At 41.5% G+C, this 18,152-nt stretch overlaps 1 protein-coding gene across 3 annotated transcripts in view; it reads right to left on the bottom strand.

The window, feature by feature from the left end:
• REEP3 (receptor accessory protein 3) overlaps positions 1 to 18,152 on the bottom strand; it is a 37,042-nt gene that overhangs the window by 18,605 nt on the left and 285 nt on the right. For all 3 annotated transcript variants that reach the window (XR_003531775.1, XM_027668282.1, XM_027668283.1), the window contains exon 2: positions 2,624 to 2,696. Coding sequence is in view for 2 of the 3 variants with exons in the window: in XM_027668282.1 (XP_027524083.1) it covers positions 2,624 to 2,696 (73 nt within the window). In the remaining variant the exon portion in view is untranslated. The remainder of the gene's footprint in view (positions 1 to 2,623; positions 2,697 to 18,152) is intronic.

The following is an 18,152-nucleotide window of genomic DNA, read 5'->3' as shown; positions in this document are numbered from 1 at the left end:
AACCTAAGCATAATGCAATGCAATTTTTAAGATGCCATGCAAGACTGATTTTTTTTCCAATATATTTTATCCATGCTATTCTTTTTTTAATCAACATCTAATTGTTCAATTAGGAAAACAGTGAAAGTGGAATTTCTCTTGGACTGCTAGGAACAGTTAGAAATGCTCTGCAGAAGGGCACATGAGATCTGCCAGGAGCCCTGCTGAGGTCTGGGCCAATATTCTATAAAAAACAAATCATATTCAAGTACAACTAATGCATCAGGTACCAAGGTATCCTCGATAAACAAACCTGAGTGACTCAAAGTGGTTTTCATACCAGGGGGAAAAAAAAACAAACATGAAAAACTGAAGGTCAGATTTTACACCACCCAGAAGACTATCATCTACTTAATTCTCAAAGATGAAGTTACAGAAGCTTTGAATGAGTTTTGCTTTTGGTGTTTTCATGTTTTGTTGAAGGGGTTTTTTCTGCCATCTGAGTGCTAAGCTCATCTTTGTTGGCTCTGGCTGAAGCACATTCTTTCAAGTTAGGATTTTGAAGCCAGGATTTGAGAAGGCTGGTCTGTTCAGCCTTCTAAACTACATTTCAGATGCTTATTACAAGTGCTTTGGTGTAATACAGTGAAAAAACTTCAAGTATTTTAGTCAACCTCATTAAATCAGAGTAATTACAAGAACAAATAAATCTCCTCAAAGGCACAGATCCTTATTTGTAACATTGAAGTCCATAAGTCTTTTAAATTACCACAATCAGCACAACACTTTTTTCCCCTAGAAATAATCTTTGAACAGTTTGCTGTAGCATGATCTACTCAAGTCGAGATGTCTGTTCTTTCTGTTTGTTTGTTTTCACTGGTAGAAGCAGTGACTGAGTAAAAAAAAAATAGCACTGTTACAAAGCTCTTATAATCCACCAACAAACACAGATGGCTCCTGAGCCACAGGTAACCCTGGAAAGGAAGTGTTCTTGGGCCATGATGTGACTGGCAGCAGACCTGTGCCATTTGGAAGGCTGCAGTTAAACCCACACTCTCTCTCTGAAAGAAAATGACCCAGCTGGGAAAATGAGAGCCATGGATCATCCCTAAGATCTATCTGGACACTCGACCCCACCAGCAATGGAGAGGTAATTCCCAGAGAGTCAGTGGCATTCTCTCCTAATGAAAAGGCACTGTGATGGGTCTCATTCATCTCAGCCCCATGAACATTTTGTGTGCAAGTGTAACAACTGAGATGAGCAAGAAAATCTCAGCATTCTACAAATATTACTGTTCTTTTTCTAGAAAACATATTGCAAGAGGCAATGGTAACCTTTTAAATTAAAAATTTCCTTTATTTGAGTAGGAAACTGGTATCCCCTACTTAGCCTGTGGATCCCTTTTGAAGGAGTAGGAAGGAAAAGGAGATTATAAATTCTTTGCATTACAGATTGTCCTGACAGGGTAAAGTAAGCATGAGATGGAGGGAATTCTTTTCTTAGTTTTGGTGATTTTTTTCCTCCCATAAGCTTAGCTCTGGCAGACACCAGCTCTAGCTGCACAAATAAGTTCTAATCAGCTTTTACACAGAATATGATGTCCACTCTGGAGCCCTGATGGAGTGACCAGACTAAATTAAGACATTCAAGGGGAGGAACAACACCTACTGCATTCTACTTCTCCAACCAAGTACAAACTGGAGACATCACACACCCAGACAGCAGCCTCAGGTCACAGCTGAGCCAGGGGAGCTGCTGGCCCTGCCCACCCTGAGTCAGGCAGCCCAGGGAAAGACAAGAGCCAGGACAGAACACAGGTTGGCTGCAGAAATCAAGTCAGGCTGCCTCTTAAAAGAGGGAATGAACTCAGTGACCAAAGCTCCTTGTGACTGCAACTGGGTAACATTCTTGTGGTTCTCATCATTGCTTACACTGAGAGGTAATTAATTTAATAGCTTAATTCAAAACTATAATTGTGTTTTTTCTCCATCTTTCTCTTCTGTCTGTTCTACTGTTCTCCACATGACCTTAACCAAGACTTTTTTCCTTCCCTGGTTATATTTTTTCTCCTCTTTGAGGAACAACAGAAGGCTGTTGAGGAACAACAGAAATGCAAAAAGAGAACAGTCCTGGCCCTTGCCTAATAGTAAAAGCAATTAAGGAGAGCTACCCTTTTCTCAGGTAGGTTTCTGAATTCTCCGTTGAGCTCCACACAATGGCAAACTGCTGCAACTCTTTTAGTGGTCACTGAGAATCAATTTGTTGTTGCTTATACTTCATGCAGAATTCGGAAACTTTAATTCTACCCCATGCCCAAAAGTGCATTACTTTGGGCATTTGGCCAAATTGCAGCCAAGACTTTAAGGTTTATATTAAAAATCCTCAAATCCTCCTAAAAATATCCATATACAGCATAGTGTGTTGGACATGTTTCAGCATGTGAAACTGTGAAGAGTCTGAGACACCTTAACTTTAGCCCTCCAAACAAAAATCACAGGATTGCCACTAGGTTCACACAGGTGTTGCATCACACACTAAGATCAGTCAAGCTTTCAAATGATTTATTGCACTATATAATGAAAATATCACAGATGTATGTCAGCAGAGACATGTAATTAAACAGTTAAAAGGAATGAGACTTACATATTCCTTCACATTTTTTGTCTTCACAGCTTTGTATGAATAATATGCAGGATACAGCATCCCAAACACCAGCCTATTGGAAAATAGAGAGAGTTTTCAGGATCTGTTATACTGTAGATGACAAAACAGTGACAATACATCATTAGAGTAATGCAGCCAACTTGATTAAAAAATCCCGTTATCTAGCTTGAAAAAAAAAACCTAACCCCACTGTGTTATAGGTTCTTTGGAGGAAGTTCCATGATAAGCAAAACTGGAACAACATGAACAGAAAAGGCTGCATGTCCTGAAGACAAACTGTTTTGTAAGACCTTCGATAATAGATAACATAAAACCAGTTCCTGTTCTGGTTCAGCTACAAGTAAAACCAGTCCTGCAGTTTGTCCACACCAAAAGTCTTTCCACACTGGCAGTGCTATCACACTTGTGATGAAGCATTTGAAAGAGAAACCATTTGTCTCTCACTTTTACAGATTTTTCATCTATACTTTTCCACTCACTGGACTGTCAGGTAGCATCGCTTCGATTAAAAAAAAAAAAAAGAAGTTGTATTTTTAAGTTTAAACAGCAATTTTTCCTCTGAGTGTGTCACCCTTAAAAAAACAGTATATAAACATGAACTGGGACAAAACAGAACTTGCAGAATACTTCTTCAGAAACAACTGATCTTCAAGCACAAAGCTTATTACAGTAACAGTAAGATGGTCATAAAGCTAAAGATGATCTTAAGTTACATGAGAACACTAGCACAAGACAAGCACAATAAAGGTAGCTGGTTTTTCCCATCTAGTAAATCTTGGTGTTATTCAATAGTGGTCAAATCAGGAGTTCAAAAAGCCCCTGTTTTAGTAGTCACTTTTTCTTTTAAAGAATTCTTGCAGAAGTCACTTAAAAACCAAGGAACAGATACCACATATCATTACTGTTCAGTACTGCTGCGACATGAAAGTGTTGGAAAAACTGCCACTTGAACGCTACAAGTGGGCAGATAGGATTGAAACGAAACATCAGCACATTTGGAATCGTTGTAATAGGAAGCAGTGAAGTTTTTATCTCCTTCCAGCCAGGGCTGACCTTGAAAGTGTGGCAGGATGCTGCTGCCAACTGGCACCACTACTTCCTTCTCAAGGGAAAGTCCTCAAACCTTAGTTAAAGCTACCAGGCAATTTTACAGCAGAAAAGCCAACTTGTCAACAGTGAGTGTAGCTGAAGGTCAGCAAATTGGCTTTTACCCTCAATCTATACACGACAGATCAGAGCACTGGCAAAAGAGAGCTCCCTGCAGCTGATCGGGACAGAAACACAGAGTTAACAGCCCACCGTGCTCCAGTCATTTTCCTGTTTGCATCCCTACCTTCTAAAATCTCAAAGCTGTCAGCAACACCTACTCTACACATTAGAAGCACACCCATCCTCTGGTATTTCAACAGTAACTGCACAACACACTTCAAGGATGTGCCCAATTACTTCGCGGCTTTTCAAATTTAAAAGCTTGAGTTGTTATTTTTAAAAGGGCGGTTTGTATTTCACACTTGACATCAGCACACAGATAAAAACAAAGCCAGTTTCCACAGATGGAAACAGATTTCAGCCGAGTAGGATGTTGTTTACTTTATTTTACTAGTAGATATATGGATAATCCTGTTTACCAATGTAATTTCACTGCCAGTTGTAAGCCCAGCTATTTCAGTTTTTCTTCTGGACTTAGCAACTAACATTCCTTTTTTGGTACAGTCACTTCCTCTACAGGCCTTTTCCCTCATTTAAAGAGAAATATACCAGGAGATCAAAATCGAAATACAAAAAAAAAAAAATGTATAAAAGAGCCTTTAAATCTGAATGAAACAATGTTGTTTGTGTATCCATATAGCTGTATTTTTTAAAAAACATAACCCACTGCCTGTATTGTCACATAATCTATGGGCTTACAGTTTTAAAAGCTTTAAAGTGAACAACTGTTTGAAAAGCTCATTTCTGAAGCAAAGCAACTGAGTTTGCATCTGACTGATAACAGAAAAATCAGGTACCTGTACACGTATCTCTGGCACTGAGCATATTTAACCTGGATAGTAAACAACTCTAGAGCCAAGGTTGCAAAAAAAAAAAGAACTAAAAGAAACCAAGACACAAATGAAAGCCACCAAGTCACTCAAAAGGACTACTTGGCATCCAGACTCCCAGAACACTAAGCCATTAAACCAACAGTGCATTTAAGGCTTTGGTCTGTTCATATTGCCAAAGAACTGCCCCAAGCAAGAAATAGTGTTTGGCACTTTATTCTTTCATTCCTCTGAACTGCAAAAAGAGAACAGTCCTGGCCCTTGCCTAATAGTAAAAGCAATTCAGGAAACTCGTTGAGTATCATATACTTTGGAGACAATGCCATTCACTGATCTCCCTTTCCTTACCAAGTGTGATAACAGAGATGACACCCATTTGCCCACCCACTGACAGACTGAAGATATTGGCACAGATACAGAGCCAGACACTTGCTAATGTGTGGAGCCACATTTTGCTTCCAGATGAACTATCATTACTATTCCATGTAAGGTTTAGCAAGTTTAGTCAAAGCAAGATTTCATTTTAAGGGAAGTTTGCTAATGGCAACTAAATAGCAGAACAAAAATCTAGAGAACAAACACTTGAATCTTTGGCTGTTCTTGGCTGTAAAAAGGCAGATATGGCCACAGTCTTAACAACACGTCCACTGAGGTTTCAGTTGGCACACACTGGGAAAGGAAAAGCATTTTTGCTTAGACTGTGCGCTACTCATGCACTTCTAAGCCACTCCCATCAAAGATAAGCAGTTCAAATTTTTTTTCTCCTTTTTTTGGCTACCAAGTGGTAAGGCTAACCAGTTTTGCACTAGGCTGTAAATGCTATGCATCTCTGTGGTACCCTCATGCTCAAAATAAGGCATAAGGAGTACCCGAAAGAATCCTATTCAGGGGGGAAAAAAACCCAAAAAACCATAAATGTGGTTAGTTCTCGCCAGTTATCATCATGAGCAATTATTAATTCAGCTGGGGGAGAAAAATTCATTTATTGTCAATCAAATCAGAGTATGATAATGAGAAATAACAGTAAATCTTAATCATCTTCCCTCCACCACCACCATCCCTTCTTCCCAGGCTCAACTTCACTTCCAAATTCTCTATCTCCTTCCCCACCAGCAGCACAGGGTAAGGGGAGTGGGGATTACAGTCAGTACATCATAGTTGGACTCTGCTACTCCTTCCTCCTCAGGGGGAAGACTCCTCACATTCTTCCCCTATTCCAGCATGGGGTCCCTCCCACAGGTAATAATCCTCCATGAACTGCTCCAGTGTGTGCCTTTGGCACAGGCTGCAGTTCTTCACAAACTGCCCCAGCATGGAACCCTTCCACGGGCTGCAATCCTTCAGGAACAGGCTGCTCCAGTGTGGGATCCCTGCAGGATCACAAGTCCTGCCAGCAAACCTGCTACAGCGCAGGCTCCTCTCTCCACAGGGCCACAGCTCCTTCCAGGATCCTGACCCAGCACAGGCTTTCCATGGAGTCACAGCCTCCTCTAAGCATCCACCTGCTCCAGCATGGGGTCCTCCAAGGGCTGCAGGTGGATCTCTGCCCCATCATGAACTTCCATGGGCTCCAGGGACACAGCTGCCTCACCATGGTCTTCATTCACCACAGGCTGCAGGGGAATCTGTTCCAGCATTTGGAGCACCTCCTCCTACTCCTCCCAACACTGACCCTGTTGTCTGCAGAGTTCTTTCCTTCACATATTCTCACTATTTTGTCTGCTGTTGTGCAGTTTTCTTCTTCATCTTCTGAAATTTGTTATCCCAGAAGTGCTACCACTGTCGCTGACGGGCACAGCCTTGCCCAGCAGTGGGCTCCATCTGGAGCCGGCCGGCATTGGCTCTATCAGAGATGGGGAAAGCGTCCAGCAGCTTCTCACAGAAGCCACCCCTGTAACTCCTCTGCTACCAAAACCATGCCACACAAACCCAAGACACTGCCAAAAAAGCAAGGCCTTCAAGCCATGCCTTGCCAACTCCCCTCCCCGCCGGCATTCCTACTGGGTCATAAGTTCCAGGCTAAACTGCCTCGTTTTCACATGTTCACACAAACAAAAGTTCACCCTGGCCTTTTTGTCCTGAATGTTTTTGGTTTTTTTTAAAAGCACTACACTAGAAAAAGTCTTTCTGTCCAGCACCTGACAGAATTTAGCTTCATTCTGCCATTCAGTTACACAATACCAACCGCAACAATCTACAGCACAAGGCTATGTATTCGAGTAATAACAAAGACTACACTGTGACCAAAATGTTAGTCTGCTACAGGGACAGGGGAGCGTGAGGATAAGCTCCTGAACCCCACACCAAATTTATCCTTCTTTTTCTTCCACCTTGGGCAAGGGGTAGGGGAGAAAAAAAAAAAAAATTCTCATGAATCCTATTAAAAGAACACATCTGCTAATAGTACTCAGCAACTCCTTCAGCAGATTACAGTTACCAAAAGGCAGGAATGCAATCAGAAATAGGTCTGTTAAAATCCTCACAGCATTCTTATATAGAGAGTAGCACCAAAAGCCAAAGGAAAAAAGTCTTAACACTTAAAGAATACACCCAGAAGCACTGACAGATCTGAATAAAGCACATTCTTGAGCAGAGCAAGGCGGCTATTGATTTCCACCTTAGAAAGCTGTAATTCTCCAAAGCAACTGCCAGATTCTTCCAAAGCACAACATAACCAACAGCAATGCAATTACTCCGGGAGTCAGAAATCACCTTAAAGTTTTAAGGGGAAAAGTTACATCCCTCCCAATCCCACTAAAAAGTGGGACTTTTCTATGCGAGGAACATTTATTTAATAGGCCCTAAGTATAATAATTGTGAGCAGTCTGATAGGAGACAATCAAACCTGGCTACCGATGCAGAGCTCCAGGCTCCGTTATGTGTATCCTATCCACTCGTGTTTATGGAATATTTATTGACTTACCCCAAATTAGGGAACCTGTTGCCAGATACTCTTCAGGTTGTCTCAACATGGAAACAGCCCTGTTTGAACCTTGAAAGAAGTCTACAAAGACTCAACAAAAAACTCGGAAAAAATTCTCTTCTGTGAGGGATGTTCTCACTGGAATCTGTGTGGAACTGCTGATGGACTTACAGGCAAGACACAGCAGTAACACTGATCACTTATTCACAGGGGCTCACCAGGCTTCTCTCAGAGAAAACAAGATTTAGATGCCAAAAGAACATTCAAAGTTTTAACCCATTTTGTACACTGAGAAATTTTTTTTGCATCCAACATGAGGGTTTTCCTTTCCTGCCATTACCTAGAGCAAAATTCACCTATAAATGCATCCTCCTCAGAACCGGTTTGCTTTCTCCATACACTCAAAGAGTTGAGAGCACTGTAAACCCTCATAGCATTTTCTAGGTTGCCTGTTTCTAATTCTAGTTGCTACTACAAAACACTACATAACACAATAAAGATCAGAGAGTGCTTTTAATTAATCATTACCTTGGTACCTAAACACACGTTAGATATGTTACCTCCTTCAACAAGAATTACCCTTGAATTTCCAACTCACAGCTTGCCGTGTAGTAGGGCAGTTCACCAGCCAGCAAGATACAAACACGAGTCCCTCAAGTTCCACTGCCCAGCAACAAACCTACTGTATGTTTGTTCTAACAGCCCTCTCTCAGGGGCCTGTAGCAATCTGGAACAAGGTATTGCTAAAAAACAAGTCCTGAAGCAAAATTCAGGCTGCTCTCTCTAATGAGTCAGCCTGGAAACTCTTTCACATGGACAAGTTGCATCAGTGCTCTAACACAGCTCTCCAGGTACTACCGGTACATAAACCCTGTGAATCAACTCACCTCCTGATCACATACAGATCTCACAGAGTGTAGAAGTGCTTGGGGAGAAGCTACTTATGTGCACAGGAACCTCGCTAGAAGAGTCTTTGCCTATGCCTGGAGAAGGTGCCCAAAACCTGTGTCCAGAACCAGCCAGCTTCCCTTCTGCTGCTGGACACAAACCCAATATGCCTTAGGCATATTTTAACAGAAGGGCACAAGCCTGGAGATACCATCAACAAGTCACTGAAAAAACAAAACAGAAGACGAAAATCCCCACTGGCTCACAAATCCTGTTCAAAAGAGAGTCAAAATGCCCAAGAAACCCTACAGTACAGAAAATTTCAAAAAGCTAGTACTGGAAAGCACAGAGAAAACATATCATGAATAGGAATTGTTATAAAACTCTTAGTCACTTCTCTGCATGACCACCTATCACTGCTGGATTTGAACACACATGTTTGACTGCTGCTGTAACAGAGTCCTGACAGCCCCTGTGCTCCTTCCTGTTCTGACTCACTGACCTGACCCACGTGTGCAGAACACTCAGCAGGTGAGCTCATGCCTTCCAAACACTCACACCGAGGAACTGAAAGGAGGAATCTGTAACACCTCCACGTGAGAAAGAGCAAACACGGATTGCCTCCAACATGGAGCAACCCTTAGTAGAGAACTCGAGTATTCCACTTAGCTCTTAGCTCAAGCTCAATGGCAGCATTTCATCACTGCTCACACTTATTTAAACCTCAGATAAGTTATCTTCCTTCAAATCTACCTGAACCAGCCTCTGATTTCTCTGTTGCTATGACTGCTTGCCACTGGCAGCAGAGGATTTGTGGCCTCACATCAGCCAGCCGTGGTATCAGGCAGGAGCACAACTGAACACTGAGAACTAGCCAACAAATTAGGAACGGCCACGGCCACTTCTCACACAGCTCTTAGGACAGTCTGGCATGACTCAGTCCTTGTACTAAACTGGGCTTTTCTTGTAATGATCAGCAAGGACTGACAGCTGGATTAGAGATGCCAGAAGAAACCAACTGACTGATTTGCTATTTTTCAATTTTTAAAAAAGGTCAAACCAAGTCTAGTTTTCAGCAGATATTTTCTGTTGATTTAGTACATGCACGAATAAACTTACTTACAAAGCAGAGGAGCAAAACCACAATTAAGTCCACAGGTTTTTTAAGTTCAAAGATGAAAGGTCATACCTACATGCATGTTCAAAGAAACTGTCGCATAGCATAAACTCTGGTTTAGGTGATTACGCTTTAAAAGGGTTCACATAATAAAGGTAATTGGCAGAAGACAGAGAAAGACACTTATGAGCTTTCTTGTTTTCCAAAAAGTCGTTTACACTTACTGCTCCTGGAGGTACTACACCCTACACATACAGTTTTCATGAGCAACGTGATCCTCTCAAGTTTAGGATACTTCTGAGAGTTCCTAAAAGACATCACTAATTTAATGCAGATTGTGTTGTGCTGAACAAGATTAACAGGAACATTACAAACCTAAAATGACATGTTTAATTTTGTCATGAGGTTAAGTTACATATGCACCTGACACCTAATTTGTTGGTTTCCATAAACGTAAGTAAAAAGTCACCAGCTCCCTTATTTACCTACAAACTTAGCTGTGTGACTAGTGTCCTCAGAATTGTCAGTAAATGGATTTCCATTTAGATGCACACCTTGTCAACTTTGCTTCTCACCCTACATCAAGTCCCCTAGAGACTTCAGAGGATTTCACAAGTTAAAATCCACAACCATGCTCTAGGAGTATCTTCTGTCAGTATTTTTGGAGCATTGTCAACATCAAAATAACTGGCTATAGGAAACTAACATTTAAAATAGTGGTCCCAAATAAAAAAATGCTTCTGCTTGTTCCAAGGAAAACCCCATTTTTCAGCTGTCTGTACACGAAACACAAATCACACTGCACATAACCACACATTCACACGGATGGCATTAAAAAAAAAACAAGTGTCCACGCTGCTGTGGGTCACACTATGTAGAACATTAATCTGTGCCATTCTAGAGAGAAAAGTGAAGTTCAAAACTCAAAGGCTCCTATTTAATCATGACACATCCTGGAACCTAAAAGTGTCATCACAGACCAGCCTAAAGATCCTCCAAGGAAATGCTACAGAAACATCACAATTTGAGCAAAGTAATAAGTGGAACCACATAACACCAACTCCTGAAGTAAAAGTAAACATGTCTTATCTCTTCCACAGACAGCTGGGGGTTTTGCTTTTGATCATTTTAAGTTATTTACATCTCAATTTTTTGCCTTAAGGTCCTTGATTTTCAAACAATTCTGCTAATCTTACAATCCAGAAGTGTATTTCTGAAGCCTCTTAGAGCATTCAAAAACCAAACCTCTCCATTGTACAGAGGAAAAGGCTTCCATGAACTTTTTACTTGGCGGATACTGATGAGATAATATCTGGACTTCTCATTCCCAAGTGTTTCCTCAGTTATACTTGGTACTTAGAGAACTCTGGGAATATCCTGTTACACAACAAGTCAAGACTGACAACAAGCACAATCTCTACCCATCTTATTCATGTAGTTGTATTAGTAGCTTAATGTCAAAAATACCATGCTAAAAGCTACTTAATTTCCTCCCTTTTGACCCCCAAATTTTTTTTTCTTTAGAGACCCACATATTAATATAGTAGTTTGAGGGGTAGGTTTTGCTCTCAAAAACAGATAATGGCACACTGTGGTGGTTAACCAAAGATGCATTTTTGAGAGAAGAATTCTGTTAACACCAATATGCTTCACTGGTAATATATTAACAGCCTAAGAAACCAGAAGATACAAAAGAACTGTGTGCCTTTTCAGAAAGGTCATTTTCCAAATGCAAATGAAAGGTGATTTGCCCAGTCCACATTCTTCTCAAATGTACTCAAATTCTCAAATGTTATACAAATGTAAATCCCTTTTATCTTAAGCATTGAAGGTTAACTGTTAGACAAGAAAAACTACCACTCAAAGTTCTAGAAGTAGAATAGTAAAACCAACGGTGCTTATATTGCATCTACAGCAAATTAATGACTGCCAAAGCAGTCATGTAATATATGTATTTTGTGTTTCTGTGCATATGTTGTCTTCCAAGTGAACAGTAAGAGGTTTGCTGTTGAAAAATGTGAATAGGTCAGCTTCTAAAACAGTGTAATACTAAATATACTGCAACTGAGCTACATGCCTTCAGACATAAAGAAAACCACGTGTTCTAGAACAAAATCCTAATGTGGGGGAAAAAATAAGAGATTAGCAGACAGAAGTGAATTGTAAGAGCACAAAGGCTAAAAATTAAATTTTGGGGTTTTATTATATTACCGTTTAAGGTAATGTTACTGTACTATAAGAACTAATCAAGGTATCTCTAAGCTAGTGACCATCTTCCTCACTCTCCATGTTTTTGATCAATGAGTTACCAAACAGGGTGGGGGAAGGAAATAACAAAACCAGACAGTGATAGGAAGGTACAAGCACAAACTGTTCTCTGAGCACTTTGAGCACTGCAAGTTCCAACAGCTTTACAAGCAGAAGAAAGTACAGCATTATATCAGACTTCTCACTTCAGGAACAATTCTGTTTTGGGAATCCTTGCACTTAAAGCCAGGATGAAAGCTTTTGAAATAAATTCCACTTAGTTTTCGACATCAGATGCAAGTTTAAACTGTCTTCGGGATACGTGAGCAATGTTTCAGAGATGATAAACACGGGGAAAACATTCACCCAGTTAAACCCACCTCCATGTCGATGTTTGCAGACAGGTTGTAAAACACAACACACACAGGAGCAACGCCCTCATTTTGTCAGTGATAAACTGAACAGCAAAGTAACAGCGATGTCTGACAAAAGGCTCAGTGCGGAGTTAATCACCGTGGAGTGCTTTATTTCCCTCCTGTCCAAAAGCATCTCATCAGGTTGATTATTCAGTGCCAACGAGGACAATCAAGTCTGAAGTCAGACTGGTCAGCAAAAACCTTACAATCATCTTTCCTACCTAGACTCTCCAACAGTAAATTGTTACAGTCTAGTTTAGCAGGTCTTAAAACTGTTAAAAGATTCACGACAGAGACCATACTGCTGTCAGCTGTAGTATTTTCTTCTGTAAAAACCCAATGCTTTCACAGGTTTTGAAATTTTGCAATTTCAAAAGCAGAACAAAAAGGACCAGAGAGCTCAGAGAAAGCTTCTTTATGCACAAAGCACCAGAACATGGGGGGTTGCCAGACATATTTTTCACATGCATTTTTTACTAGTTTTGTGTCAAATATTAAGAAATTATTAAGCCAAAGCAACTTTTTTTTAAACACCAAAATCTGGCTCAGGATCTTCAGCATTACAGAAGTATATCAAGAGCTGTCTCTAGTACAAAACAACCAGGAGAGACAAGCCCTTCCATCTAAGGTGCAGAAATACTGAAGAGCCTCCAATATGCTCGGTTGAGGCACACATACATCAGTTTGTGGAACATATAATAGTGGAGGTTGTTAGTTTTAATTAGAAACCTCCTTTTGTGCCAGACCATGCAGTTCTTGGAATTCCTTTATCTATAATGCATAGGACACAGATGTGGATTTCAGCACGTTTTGTAACAAGAGCACATGCCAAGAACCATTAAGTAAGAACGTCAGACTCCACAGGACGCCTCTTGTCGTGCTCCATCTGTTTGGAGCTTCAGCCCACCCGCCTGCCACGGGCTGTGAACACGGACTCTGAACATGCTCTGCACCTACACCAGCCCCTGAACATGGGACAGAAAAGAGCAGCCAGGCTGCACAGCAAGTACTGATTTAAGGCAAGGCGTCCCAGGCAAGCAGCCGGGGACACTTATTCCTAGCAAGCTGTCATTTTGCAGGGCCCTAACTAACCCAGGAGGTGTTACAAATCAAATGGAGCGAGCAGACACTTCTCATGGTACATATTAGGACTGCCCCACTAAGAAGCTGAACTATTGGAGAGAAGTGCTCTGATGATTTCTCTGCTGAATTATGTAAATGATTTTAAACTTTCACACAGACAGGACAATACACATAATCCCTAGACTTACACATGCTTACAGATTTCAACCTATAAAATTTAAGATGCTTGAAAAAAATCTGACACTTTGTTTGATTAGAGCAGCTGCACTGTTATTACTGGAACTAGTTTCACTGCAAGAAAGAATAACCAGCAACGTGCAAGGGAAGAATGTAGTTTCAGAGTAGTTTTAACCAGCCTGGTCATAAGCTGAGGCTGAAAACAATGCTGGTTTTGTCCTGCAACCTTCCATGCTCAACACAGCACTCACCTAGCAACTACACAGCATGAGCTGCTGCGGTTCACTGCAACCAACAAAAGATCAACTTCTGTCAATGCTCATTTTCATTCGGGTTGACAAAACAACCAGGCTCACCCTGTGGCCACAGGGCAACTTTTGGACCCTGTGGGAAGTGAATGAGCAGAGGGTGAAGGGCAGGATGGTCCCTCGCAGCAACAGGCCAGTGAGATCTTGTTAAGCATAGCATGAGATGCCAAGGATAACTGATACGTGGTGACTGAGTCTTTCCAGTTCTGTGATGAGACAGACATTTCAGCACATCTCTCCATCTCAGTCCCTCACACGATGACAGCGGCTCCTTTTTCCCCACAGGTGCAGCAGTAATTTACAGGCCTTTAAACTGGAAGGATGCAGGAAGAAATTCAGCATCAGCAGCAGTTCAACATCCCTTGTCCTTCAGCTGGAACCATCTTGACAGGAGAGCAGGCTACAGACAAGTCAAAAAAAAAAAAAAAAAACCTCTCCCAAAAATGGCCCTTCTGATTTGAAGATTAGGCTATTCTTCCACACAACACGTGGTAGTATTGCTACTTAATTCCATCTGATGAACTGTGATAGTTTCAAGACAACATGTTTGACAGCAGGTTGATTAGCAAACAAGAGGGTAAATATTTTTGTCCTTCATGCTTTTAGTTTAAAAATTGTATTCTAAGAACAAAACACAATCTAGTTTTACAAACAGAGCATACACTGTTACATAAAACAACATCTACACTCTAAACCAGATATTCCTGACAGCAATCCAATCAACACAGAAGCTATGGCTTCAGCCACACGTTCTCACATGTCTAGTAATTCTAGGGGCAGCTCGAAATGTCAAACCAAAAAAAAAAAAAAAAAGTATTAAAAATAGAGTAAGAGAATGCCTTGGAAACTACCATGAAAGAAACAGCTCCCATCTGTAAAGTAGCAAAGGCTGACAGAGACTAATACCTACCTTCAGGTCACCTGAGTCCCCCAGACAGTCTCTGTCCAGCTTAACCTATTTACAGTTATACTCTAATATCAGAACCAAGGAATGCTTATTGAATCTTTTACCTGTACATCTTTTGCTCGTTGCAAGGCTCTAAAACGGGGGTTTTCTGTACATGCAGAAAACTAACTACTAATACTCAAGACAAAGACATTCTCCCGTGGACCGTTGCAGCTCTCCCTTCCAACATTGATGGATGCTGACCAACTTTACTGGCAACAAACCATGTACTTAAACATGAGGGTAGAGAGTGTTGCAAAGCAACACAGATGGGGGAACTTTCATTTTTAAGTGAGGAGGGGGAAAAAGTTAACAGATTACAGCAGACAGTCTGCTCTAACAGATTGCAAGTACAAAATGGCCATCTACTTGGTATTTGGGATGCTTCACATCTTTGCTTGGCACAAAAGGATGGTCTGATCTCATCCATACCAGGCTGTGACTGACAAGTACTCAGCGTGTTTACTATTAAATACTGTCTCAGCAACTGATGTGTACACAATTGCTCAGACCTTACAAATGAGAAGAATGAGCAATCAAAGCAGACTAAAAGTCAAGTCCAAGCTCTACTTGAAGTTAACAAGATGGGCAGCCACAAATTGAAAAGCTATTCCCACCATTAGGGACTAAGAACTTGACAAGATTTACCACTCCGAGGAGTTTTCTGAGACTCTAAAAGAAATTACTATTTTCTTGTTGGTTTTGTATGGGGAAAAAAGGAAAAACCCTGCAGTAAACATTCCAAAAACTGTTGCAATAGCCAGTGTGTTTTAGAAGTAATAACGACCTGTACCTACTACAGCAGCAACCCACTGACACAAAACTTGAAAATTAAAAGATGTTTTAATTATGTGCTTCAAGTCTTCTGCTTCTTGACAGAAAGGAGAAGATACCCAATTACTACAAGGTATTTCACAAGTTCAAGTGTTTAAGTATAAAAGAATTTACAGGGCAAAGGGAAACGATTTCATTAAAACAAAGATCAGTATGTGGAACAGTGAATTCGAACCACTCCCTGTTTCCTGTGCATGAGTCCTCAAGACAATTCACATGCAATTAAGAATTCTAATTCTCTACTAGCTCCATTCCCTAGTTCCTTAAAGCTTTAACCAAACTCTTTTAGTGGAGTTGATGAATCCCAAATTGCAAAGTCTCAAACTGCATCAGAGGGTGGTTTGCTCGGGACATGCATGTCAGGACAAGCCCCCACGTCAGAAGTCAGCAGAGGGCACTGCCACACACCTACGAATTAATATTTTGCTGCTCTTTTGGCCCTGAAAAATAGTAGATCGGTCAGAGGAGGAGAACCGTGCCACAGCCAGAACAATTGCTGCTCCTTGCCATCAGCAGTCAAGACCACAGGTACTCCTGACGGCTGCCCACACACAACATAGGGACAGTGTGAGATACCCACAGCTCTCACAGACACAAAGTCACCACACCAGAATTAAAACGCTACAGAAACAAGGGAGAACCCCAGGTCTCCACAGCTACATAGTGGTTAAAAATATTTCCATGTTTCTTATGGCATTTGAGGCAAAGGCAGTACACACCTTCCAAAGTCCTAACACACAAGTCAGAGAAACAAAGTCACTGGAACAGGTATGTCTGGAAAGAGACCAGGAAGGGGAACAGATCAAAGAGGAAGATGGCATAATGGACACTGAGGAAAGAGGGCAAGGAGGACACTCTCAACACCACTGAATTTAGACCTCCAATGTCACACCACATCTACTTTTGTGCTACCTCTCACCTTCCGTTTCAACACGAATTTCACTTCATTAAGCAAAGTTAAACAATAGTCTCAAAGCCGTCCAAGTTCTCATTGAACACTTTCCCCTTCCTGGGAAGTTGAACACTGGCAAACTATTTAAGTCCCACAACTAGGAGACAAGGCCACAAGAAGGTGGAAAGGATCTATAAATAACATTAAGGACTCCATTTTTAGCAAAAATAATTAGGGCACACAAGTGAGTGACCAGTGGCAACCAGGAAACCAAACTACATGGAACTGCACAGTACATTACCCTTTATTGCCTTTTGCAATAAATCTGTGGAGAGCAGCAGCTGTTCTCTTCATTCCCTGTGCTATTGGTTAGGCTCACAGAGAACTTAATCCTCAAAATGCAAATACAACCCTTAGAAATCCATGTCAGGGGAAAAAAAACAGCTATCTATACAAGAATCTGGTCATCACAAATTGAGATGCTCAGCGTTGCTGTGATTTCCCTTTCAACCAACACAGTCTAAGTTGTTAAAATAAGAATTTTCTGGTCGATGCTCTTACATAAGGAGGCAGAAACAGGTTCAGCAGCCCCAACTCATGTACAGAAAGTAAGCTTATGCCTCTTGCCTCTGGCGCTGTGTATTGCCCATGGGAAGACCACACTGACAAAGTGCACCAACAGCAGTTCTTCCCACAGCCTCTCTCTTCCAAACCGGCATCGTCCTTTGCCAATTTGAGAACGCGATGCTCTACTTTGCAAGTTTCAATTACGTGACAAATCGCAAGGGGGTGGCAGCAAGGGAGAGGACTGCTGCTTATCTAGGTGAGTGGGCTGCAGCAGCAAAAAACCTCCGTGGTGGTTTGAGAGGGCTTCCTGACAACAAAGTTTTCAGATGAAATTACACCAGGCATCCTAAGGCGGGAATGTTTGTCACCAACGAAACATGGAAATCCTATTATTACACCCTGCTTTGGGTCGTACACTCCTGCCACATACTTTACGCTAATTCGGATGTTTGTTGGACTGCTTTGTGCGCAGATTCGCTTCATTTGCCTGGCAAAAACTCAGCAAATCTCAGCTCGAGGAAGACTGTTGCCCAAATCCTACTCAACGTTTATGAGGGAACATTATTCAAATGAGCGCAATAACCCACCAGTTTCACGAAGGAACAGCACAATGCCCGTGAAAAATACCGGAGGCTGCACTGCAGTTTATTACTCTTTCTCAAACAGAACTTACACAACGTGTAACGTGATACCTCCCACCTGAGAAAGCTTGCCTCTCTGGCTGCCAAAAACTCGACTTTACGAAGCCCAGAACGCAAAGTAGACCAAAAAGACAAGACTACCAGAGTACCTGTTCATCAGCTGGTGACCCGTACTGACCACACACCCCCATCCCGCACTCGCCGCCCTTCTCACAGCCCTCTCAGCTCTGCCATGAGTTAGAGAGCAACCAGATTTCATAGGTTATGATCGGCCACAAGCTAAAAAGATTTACAGGTTACTTTACATCAATTTACAAGCAACGGTGTGACAGGCACAAGCAGACCGAGTTTGTCGGTTCTGCAGCCCCAGGAAACTCGCACTTAGAGCAGGAGAAACACGGAGCGACCAGGAAGGACGAGCTGTGCTCGC

Source organism: Corapipo altera, unplaced genomic scaffold, assembly GCF_003945725.1.
Source record: "Corapipo altera isolate COAL_440 unplaced genomic scaffold, ASM394572v1 254, whole genome shotgun sequence".
NCBI lineage: Eukaryota > Metazoa > Chordata > Aves > Passeriformes > Pipridae > Corapipo > Corapipo altera.
The sequence above is the reverse complement of the archived record's forward strand: the minus strand, read 5'-3'. Positions and strand labels throughout refer to the sequence as shown.